At 32.5% G+C, this 10495-nt stretch overlaps 1 protein-coding gene across 1 annotated transcript; it reads right to left on the bottom strand.

Moving 5' to 3' along the window:
• Window positions 1–3537: 3537 nt before the first annotated feature.
• LOC101254097 (cytochrome b561 and DOMON domain-containing protein At5g47530) lies at window positions 3538–6504 on the bottom strand. Its single transcript, XM_004240116.5, has 3 exons — window positions 5517–6504; window positions 4832–5086; window positions 3538–4062 (listed from the first exon to the last, which is right to left on the bottom strand). Exons 1-3 carry the CDS (start codon window positions 6144–6146, stop codon window positions 3742–3744), a joined length of 1206 nt encoding a protein of 401 aa, XP_004240164.1. The 5' UTR covers window positions 6147–6504; the 3' UTR covers window positions 3538–3741.
• Between the last annotated feature and the right edge of the window lie 3991 nt (window positions 6505–10495).

Here is a 10495-nt window from a genome sequence, read left to right as displayed (position 1 = left end):
TGTACTCTCAAATTTATAGTGGATTGCTCATCTCCTTTGTGGACGCAGGTCGATTGACCGAACCACGTTAAATCTTTGTGTCTTTTGGTATATTTCTCGTTGTCTTCTTACTCGTGGTCTTTCGAGGTTTGTTTTGCTAGCTTCCGCGTTTACACCTACTTATTTCCGGTCCTAACATATGAGGCACACGATTCAACACATAACAAGTAGTTAAAGTAACTTTACCCCAAAAATTTAAAGGTGCATGTGACTCAATAATCATGACATTAGTCAATTGAACCAAAGTTCTATTTTTTCTTTCTGCTACTTCATTAGATGAAAGAGCGTAAGGATGAGTAGCTTCATGAATTACTCTCAATGATCTAACAAAAGAATTAAACTCAATTGATTCATATTCACGACCTATATCACTTTTAATTCTTCTTAATTTTCTTCCAAACTGATTTTCAACCTCATGGAGAGAAGTTTTGAATTTTTCGAAAGCATCACTTTTATTTTTCATCAAGTAAACATATGTAAACTTAGAAAAATCATCACTGAGTGATAAAATATCTATTACCTTTACGAGTTAGAATTCCAACAAAATCATAAATTTCAGTATGAACTAATTCTAACAAATCAGTTTTTTCTTTCAACTTGAAAATGAGATCTTTTAGTGATTTTAGCTTTACTATAGCCTCACACTTTTCAAAATTCTTTTTAATCAATGGGATTAATTCTAAGCTACTCATGATTCCAACATAACAATCATTAATATGATACAAACGAGCATGCCAAAAATTGGTAGAAGAAAGCATATAAACAGAAATAGAAGTTTTTTACATCTCAACATTCAACTTAAATATCCCATCACATGCACACCCCTTTTCCACAAAAATACACTTCTTTACAATTGCATATTGATCAGATTCAATAATTTGTTTAAAGCATGTTTTATTACGAAAAAAAACTAGACATAAAATGTTTCCTCATAGAAGGAGTATAAAGTACATCTTTCCAAGTTAACCCTTTTAGAAGTAAAACGCAATTCGACATCTCCATTTCCAAGCACTTGAGTAGTATGAGCATCACCAAGTATGATGGTTTTGGGCTCCTCAAAATGAGTATTTTTTTAAACCAGTCTTTGTCATAAAAGACATGACAGTTTGCACCAGAATCGACCCACCATCCATCAACATTCTCAACCATGTTTGTGTCGGTAATCACCGCCACAAAAAGTTCTTCGGTAACGCTTTCCTAAGGGTTAGAACCATGTTTTCGGAATCTGCAAAATCGAGCAATATGTCACTCTTTCCACAAACAAAGCATGGTTCCTTTTCTTGAACTTGTTGATTTTGTTCTTGGTTATTTTCACCATCAGTTTTCTTGAATTTTTTCTTCTTAGGCTTCAAAGAAGTATTTTTGTGAGTTTCAGGAGTAGAATTATTTAAAGTACTCTTCTATTTGTAAAAGTGCATCTTGACCCCTTACTTTTTCGTCCATGCAGATTTTCACTATCAATGTTTCAAGAGAGGTTTCCCTTTGTTTGTGGAACATAGTTTTTTGAAATTCCTTCTGAGAAGGTGTAAGTTTATCTACTATGCCACAAATAATAAGGTTATCTCCAATTTTAACCTCTTTGGACCTAAGTTCTCCAACAATCATGATAATGTCTTGAGATTGGTCTACCACCATTTGGAAACCGGAAAATCTGCTAACCACATATTTTTTCGCTCCCCCCTCTTCGGTATCATACTTACTCTACAATACTTTTCAAATTTTCTTTACATAAGAGTAAGTTCTATCATAATAATCATAAAAATTATCAGACAGACAATTAAGAATATAATACCGACACTTATAAGAATCTCCATCGTACTTTTTTACTTTGTCTAGATGAGAGATAATTTCATCATCACTCATAGAGGTGATTCTATTTTATTCGGATTCTTCTCAATTAACACATAAGAAACATTGAGAATACTTAAGTACAAAAGTACTTTACCTTTCCATCTCTTGAAAAGATTACCGTTGAACCGAAATGTCTTGTTAAGGTTTCACATCTTGACATCCGCAGTTTTTTCAATTGTAGCCGTTTCGAATCTCCTTGTCAGTGAAAACTTACAAAAAGAACAAAAATACAGGATTACAAGTGAAAATAAAATGAAGAAATAAATCTCTTCAGGCTAAGGCGCGGATATCTCGCTCTCTTTAAGGAGATTCAAGCCCACTGCAACAAATGTTATCACCGGTCCAGCAGTAGTCCTATTTGAGTTGTCCCCTCGAAGATACAACAACATATTCACAAAAGATAACTCAAGAACTCTGGACAAAAAACTCCACAAAAAGAACACTTCTCCTCAACTAATAAGAACTCTTTTTTGACAAACTTTATCACTCTATATTTTCTCTTGTGTGTTGTGTGTTCCAGACCAATTGAAGATCACCATTATTAATACTACAAAAAATCTTCTGAGCAATGAATAGAAAGATAATGAAATAGTATATAGAAAAAGATAAATAACTTAAAAATTATATATGTTACATTGGTTACAAAAAATAATGAAGGAATAAAGAGCGAGAAAATAATGGTCATTGTTGACCATTGCACACGTTCTGCCAGAAAGCCACAACGGACAACAAAAGTGTCTCAGCAATGAAGTGTGACAATTAAGCCAAATTCAACGGCAAAAAGAGTAATGCACCATGCTGAGTAATTAAGGTATAATGCTCTAATTTCTGATAGGTATGAAGTCATGGAATTAGAGACACCACTTTAAAATAATTTTAAAATATTAAAATGCTCTTAAAACCAACACTAAACTATTCTAGAAGCTAATCTATAATCAGTGGCGGATGCACATTCATATTTGTGGGTGGTTGAACACCCATTAAATTTTGGAGCTAATACTATTATTTATAAAGGAAATCTATTAATTTGTATGAACATGCAAATTGAGCACCCAATTTTAATATCAAATTAAAAATAGTTGAACACCCATAATTAAAAAATTCTAAACCCGCACTGTTTATAATATTCCAAAAGATCATCCATTAATTTATTTTACATAAAAAAAACTATTATCACTAAATATCGCTTTTATGATATCGTTAAATGGAATATTATATGAGACAATTTCCGAACATGCGATAATATAAAAGAGCCATATGCTCTTCCACTTGTTTTTCTTAAAGAATAGTCCTGTCAAGTTTTCCACATGATCTTCCAACTTGTTCTACCAAGTTTGAATTTTTAACTTTTTAATTAGAAGGCCAAAACACAATTTTGTTTCAATTCGTGGCAATAAACACCCACTTGGAGATTGTTTTATTCTTTTTTTCTGGTCTTCTTTGGTGGAAGTAAACCATATTTTTTATGGTAGTATTTTATTTGAATGAATAATATTCTTTATTTCGATTTATATGACTTATTTAATTAAACATAATTTTTTTTTGAAGTAAGCCGTTAAACATAATTTTCTCTAACAATTTCATAAAAGTGACACGTAAATTAAAATTGAGGAAGCCATACAATAAATTATTTAAACTAGAAATAAGTGGTACTCAACGTGTATATATATTATACAAGAACAAATTACAAACAAGAGAATCTAAATCTAGCAATCAAATATCCAAAAATCTGATGCTAAACATCATAGATTAATATCAATCTCAACTAAAACATAAATAATCATGCCTCATTATCTATAAAGAATTCGGAAACTATGTAATATGATTTATTATTAAAGAGAACACATTTATTTACGCGGTCTGGTCATGCGACCTGCTGGCATATCCATTAGTGCCATTGCCATGAGGATATTTGTCTGAGACTGATGTTTTTTTCCTTTTAATGACAATGAACCAAGTAATGGCTTCCAATAGAACAGCAATGGCTCCCAAGAATATGATCACTCCGATGTAAGCCTTTTTCCAGTTTTTCTGTCCATTTAAAGCATCAAATCCTTCAAATACATTGATGATGCTGAGAATGATGACGGTATATCCAGTAACATGATGGTAGATGTTCCAGTAGAGTCGGAACTTGTGGTCTGGCTTTGGCCTCAATAGCAAAGCGAAAACCTATTATCATATACAAAGTCACACAATTAGAACTTGGAATTTGTGCTGTGAAAAAAGATTAAGAATCAGTGACGGATAAATTCTTTAGTTAAACTGTAAAATCTGTTGCTATGATCATCACAAAACTTTGTTAGCTATGAGCAATTTAATGATGGATTCGCAACAAAATTCATAACTAACTCCAGTTTTTTTGTGTAGTTTTATGTTAGGAATTGGTATGTTAATCGATCAGGGAAGCATGTGCACAAAGCATTCCACATTAGCAGGTTTCGGAGAAAGACCGCAACCAAAAGGGTGTGTTGTAGCCCATCACCCCTAATGCAAGCACTAGTAACTGCTTCCACCAGAGCGGAGGCACATGCATGTCAGCATGTCCAATTTCGTCGAAAAAAAAGTACAGTATAGACAAATAAAATGATACTATAGTTTGGACAACCTTAACATAATAGGTTGTCGTAGCCTAGTGGTTTCAGACCCCTTGAATGAGTTTTAAACACATTGAATGAGCAAGTGCTCGTGTATTTGAATCTCACTAGCAACAATTACTGCTTTGGTTCCTTTTCGAAACTAGTATGTTAATAAAGAGCTAACAATATCCTATTGAAGAGCTAGTCAACATAGATATGTTTTGTTCTGTTGATATGAAGTAGTTAGTTTCTGAATACCAAAACTTTCACTATAAGAAACCAAAGTGATCTATGTCTGGTTTAGTTTGGAAAATTCAGTCAAATAATTGGAGACAAAAAGTATAATGCCGCATTTCTGATACCTGAAGGGTTCCAAGGCAGAAGAGAGTGATTCCAATGTTTCTGTGAGTGTCGTATCTAATTCCAACAGAATCACTACCAAGTTTGAGACCAGTGCCCCATCCAGCAACACCAACAGCATAAGCAACAGTCTGACAACCAGCATGTAGATAAAACCAAGCTGGATTAGCTAACTTGAACACTTTCAAATACCTTGCAAATATAGCACCCATTGGCATCAAAACACCCCAACTAACTGCATTCAACACTCCATGGATCTGTCAAAGTTTTCAACATTTTCGATCGTTAGACCAGCCATACGTATATGTAAATTTTTTGTCAAACAGATTAAGTTATCACCATAGTTATATACTCAAAACTCAACAATAATAACTACGCTTCAATTCCAAAACAAGTTAAGAGTCAGTTATATGAATCATCACCATCCATCCATCTATTTAAATTAGTTTCTCTAGCACTAAGGGTTCGCTCAATAGCTCGTTAGAGTTATACAAATATTAGCACTAAGGGTTCATTCAATAGCTCGTTAGAGTTATCTACACGAGAGAAGTTCAGTTATTCAAGTATTAGTTATTCCACCTTCTATACTATACTGTATAAACTTGTACACAAATTCTCTCTGTTATACAGGTATCTAAATTGCAAATCAAACATTCAAAATACGAATATGAAGGGATTTAAACTCACATTTCTTCGTCGTTGTCTAGCACTAGCGGATATACCTCCACCATCAGCTGAGGTCTGTCCACTTGCAAAGTCCACAGTTCCAACACTCCTTAGATTATCACCACTTGTTCGATGTACTTGTAGAGCTTGTCCAGAAACTGCACCATTTTGCCACACCTGAGTAAAACTAGACCTACCAGTAGGAAGCTCTAAAGTAGCAAAGATAATCATCTCACTCCCAACAAACTCAGCTGAAATTCTAGGCACACCAAAACTCAAAGCACCCTCTGACAAGTCAGTACTGTAACCAGCAATAGGTGAAGTGTAAGCATGAATTTGTCCACTAGAATTTCTAAAAGCAATTAAACTTTGACATCCAGCCATTCCTGTACCAACAGGATTCAAAGCCCAAGCTACCCAAGAAGATTCAGTAACACCGCCATGTCTATAAGCAAGATCTACTGTGTGATTATCAGGGTAATAAGTCCAGTGAAGAAAAGAGTTGAGAACAGGGAGAGGGTTACAAGTGGAAAAAATATTGTTGTTTGTGAATTGATGAGTTGAACAATTTTGACCATATGAAAAAGTAAATAGAGTTAACAAGATTGATGAAAACAACACCAAATTACTTGTTAAGAGCTTACTATCCATTTTTTTTTTTTTGATTATCAAGATTGGATTTTTATTTTCCCCCTTTTCTTGATTCTACAAAAACCAAATGGTTCAAGAATTGTTTTTTTTTGGGGGGGGGGGGGGGGGGGGGGGGGATTTTAGGTTTTGCGGGTTTTTGATTATTGAAGAATCAAGAAATTGAAATGTCTGATTAATTGGGGAACTCTGATTAGAGCTTTATAGACTGGTAAAGATTGGTGGTGGAGAGTTGGAGGGATTAGTTGACTGCTTACTTTTTTGAGAAACATTTTCCTTAATGAGATTTTGACACATTTATTCAGTTTGAACCCAATCTTTTCAAATAAAAAAAATTGGGAGAAAATAGTTAAAGAGCATTACGGACGGAGAATTGAATATTCACTTATAAGGTTAAAATTTAACTAGTCAATCAATTTTTTTAGTTTAATTTGTTTCATGTAACGTGTTCTTTACATTTGAATTGAGAATCTTTAGTAAATAATCTCTCTATCTCTATAAGATGGTAAGGTTTGTGTATATTTTTTTCCTCTGCAAATCTATTTTATGGAATTTTACTAAATATGTTGATGACTTATTGTTATTATTATTGTTGTTGTTATAGTTTGATATGGTACGAAATTAATAAAAAAACTAAAAACTTGTGATTTGAAATAAATTATAGATTATTGTAACTCTTAATTAATTTCATTAAAATAAGATAAATATTTAAAATTAAATTATTACTAGTATTAAACATTTAAATAGATCAATTTTTTAAGTACGAACAGATAAATTTTGAATAAAAAAGTATTTTATCCAACAATAATAATTCACTATTGACCTAACATACATATATAATAATAATAATAATAATAATAATAATAATAATAATAATAATAATAATAATAATATATTAGACATTGAATATATTAAATTTAATATTTTAATACTGAATAGTATTGAATAAAAGAGTAAAAAGACACAAAAGGATAAATGATTTTTAAAATTTTTAAATTGAAAGAGTATTGTTAAATAACTATTTTTACAAAAAATATAATGAATAAATAAAAATGAACTGAAAGTAATATTCTCGATTTGAACTCAAAAAAGTCTAAATGGAATGAAAGGAAGAAGGTTTCAAATGGAAGCAGCCAGGAAGGTCTTTTGTAATACTTTTGGGGTCTTATTAATTCAAAGATTTATTTATTATAGTACTACTAGTCTTTGGTGTCCCAACAACTTCTTTGCTTTCACACCTATAAAGTCTTGAATTATTATTTCCAAATTGGACCAGAGGAGGATTAAATATTCTAACCGTTTGGTCATACAACGTGTGCTTTTGGTTTATATACAAAAAGAATAGTTTATTTAGCTAAGCATATTGGATTTGTGCCAAAATATGTAGAAAGATTACGATGTCACTTAATCTTAAGGAGCTTATTTTAAAGAATTTTTTAAGAAAATATTATATTCATATTTATTAGTAATGTATAAAGAGCTTATTAAATTAGTTTTATATTATTAGTTATAATATAAAAATAACACCTCTACTTGTGCATGATTAACATAAGTGGACCATTGACTGGTTTTAGACCTTGTGATGTTTTGTTTGAGCATTTTCATGGGAAGCACCCTTAACACACGCTAAGGATAACGAATGTGTTTAATGGACCCTAAATTAATGGAAGTATCATCTTTTCTTCCTTTTTTCTTTTCTTTTTTTGTGGACAAGGAGAGAGATTATTTGTTGTAACAAAAATGACTATAATAGTATCTAATAAAGAGATATATAACAAAAATCATGTTACATCTATGTAAGATTTCTCTCAAAACTTCACTAGAACAAAACTATAGCTTTTAGTTAGAACTTTGAGATTTACTCTAATCAATTAATTGTCTACAATCACTTTGATTTTAGCAATATCTTCAAGCTTACTCTAATCTAAAGGTATTTATTCTTGTGTGGAACTTTTTACAATCTATTTCACTAAACATGAATCCAAACTCGAATAGGTTTACAATCACTTTTGTAATGCCTAATGAATTGTTTCCAATAGTTCTACTTTTACCTTCTTAATCTTCAATGACCTCACCCTGCTCAATGAAGTCTCTTACAATAAACAAGAAAACATGTCCACATAATCATAATACTCCCTACTTTTCAAAAAGATTGACCTAGTTTGACTTCGAACTGAGTTAGAAAAGAAAGAAGACTTTTTAGTATTGTGGTTCTAATTTAAAGTTATGTCAAATGTACCAAAATATCCTTTAATCTTGTGGTCGTAAACATGCTTTAAAGTTAAAGTGTTGCCAAAAAAGAAAATGGGTCATTCTTTTTTAAACAAACTAAAAAGGAAATGAGGTCATTCTTTTTGAAACGGGGGAGTAACATACACCAGTTCTCTCATGGAATTCCACACAAACTATTAGTGTACCGACGTGGTACTCGAGCCAACTATTATTAATGTACCGATGTAGTACCCGAGTCAATCGTTGTTAGTGTATTCGAGCCTACCATTGTTAGCATACAAACATGGTTCTCAAACCAACCGTATAATATTCTGTACCAGACGTGGCACCCAAGCTAAACGTTAGTAATCACAAACAACATGCACAATGACTCTCATATGAATAACTAACTTGAAACCACAAGTATATTAAACATGTTTATTACATGCAATTAATATGATGTCATTTCATATTCATTCCGTATGTGTTTCACGCATGGATAACACAAGCAACACTATAAAGCAATTAACATGCTCATATTACATACATTAGAAACAAACAACCATCATCACCTACCTCGATTTAAGCCTTGAAAACTTCAAAGACCCGAGCTTTCCCCCTTTTCAATGCTTTGACATGTTTTTGCTCTAACATAGTGAAATAGCTCATAAGTTACAAGGGCTCGAGAATCAAATTACAAGTTAGGAGAGTAATTAACTATCCTTTATTGATTAGAACGATGGAAAATAGGTGAAAAACACCCTAAGTCGCCTTTGCGATTCCCCGAAACAAGATGGCCAAATAACGACTAGTTTTGGAACTTCTCTACACAAAATTCGACTTACCCCCTATAGTAGCCCAACCCGTTGTAGCGACCCTACCATAGCAGAATCACCTGCTATAGAAAAAAATAATTTCCCCTCGTTATAGAAGTGTGACACGCTCTATAGTACGTTGCACAGAGGTAGTAGCTCAAAATCCTTTCCAAAGCCCCCATTTTGAAGTACTCTTTAGAATCTTGACATTCTATCTTAATTATTTCACATTAAGTTCGATATGGAGATTTTTAATCACCTGAATTCAATTCTGAAAGACCTTATGGAGTTCTTAATATCTTAGCTACTATAAAATATTATCCTAGCTTAGACATACCGCCCACTCCATTCTAGGATTTCCCTAGATCTCACCTTTGCTGAGATTTTGTCTTAGACCAGCCTAGCCGAGAATTTTCAAGTTACTACACAAAATGTTTTCTAGCTCAAGTCTTTCATCATTGATATACCCATAATAATTGGAATTGTAATTACAATACATATCAATTTATCATCACTCGTCTCTGAATGATCACATAAGAAAAGGCTAGGCTATGTTAGAAGATTGTACTAGTACTCGAATCCTCAAACATATGAGGATACTTATCTTGCATGTCCCTCCCGGTCTCCTAGATAGCCTTTTCAACCAGAAGATGCTTTTACTTTACCTTTAATTTATTTATCTTATCTTTTTTTTTCTCAACTTCTAGGCATTTTGATCAAGAATCTATAACGACCCGAACTATCGTTATTTAGTTACAATAAAAATTTATGAAAAATTTGGACTCTTTCCTGCTACAATAGGCTAGATATCGCTGGCCCGGCGGCCCTGCGACGGGGTAAGTTTCCTCTACAATGGGAAAAAGGGGACAAAACGTAATTATGAAAAATCCTATTTTCTCAATCTTCCTAAAATACCTAGAAAAGTTGTAAATTACCCTAAAACCTCATAAAAGTTGTTGTAAGCTTAAGAAGGAGGAAGATTGAGATTTCTAGCATAAGGATGACGAAATCTTTCAAATTCTTGACCAAATTCATTTTTCAAATCTGGACAAGCTCGGAACAATGTCAAAACCCCATACAACTTCTTGGCGTCCAGGTAGGTTAGGTTTTATGCATTGAGTTTTTGGAAATCCATGCTTACCATATAATGTATGAATTCAATAGTATGGGTTATGTATAGACCTTCATGCACTGAGTGAATTTAGTGGAAAATTGTTATAATTCAACGTAATTGGGTTAGTATTTAAGAAGAGATTTTGATGACTTTTCAATGTTTCCAGAATTACCTTCTTGAATAGAATTGCTTCAAGAACCAGGATATCCGAT

Source organism: Solanum lycopersicum, chromosome 5 (assembly GCF_036512215.1).
Source record: "Solanum lycopersicum chromosome 5, SLM_r2.1".
NCBI classification, from domain to species: domain Eukaryota; kingdom Viridiplantae; phylum Streptophyta; class Magnoliopsida; order Solanales; family Solanaceae; genus Solanum; species Solanum lycopersicum.
The sequence above is the reverse complement of the archived record's forward strand: the minus strand, read 5'-3'. Positions and strand labels throughout refer to the sequence as shown.

Bases quoted from the DNA above. Each gene is read 5' to 3' on its own strand.
- LOC101254097 (XM_004240116.5), bottom strand. From the start codon at position 6,146: ATGGATAGTAAGCTCTTAACAAGTAATTTGGTGTTGTTTTCATCAATC. The intron at 5,087-5,516 runs GTGAGTTTAAAT...AAACTTTGACAG, and splicing joins CTAGACAACGACGAAGAAAT to ATCCATGGAGTGTTGAATGC. The intron at 4,063-4,831 runs GTATCAGAAATG...ATATGATAATAG, and splicing joins TCTGCCTTGGAACCCTTCAG to GTTTTCGCTTTGCTATTGAG.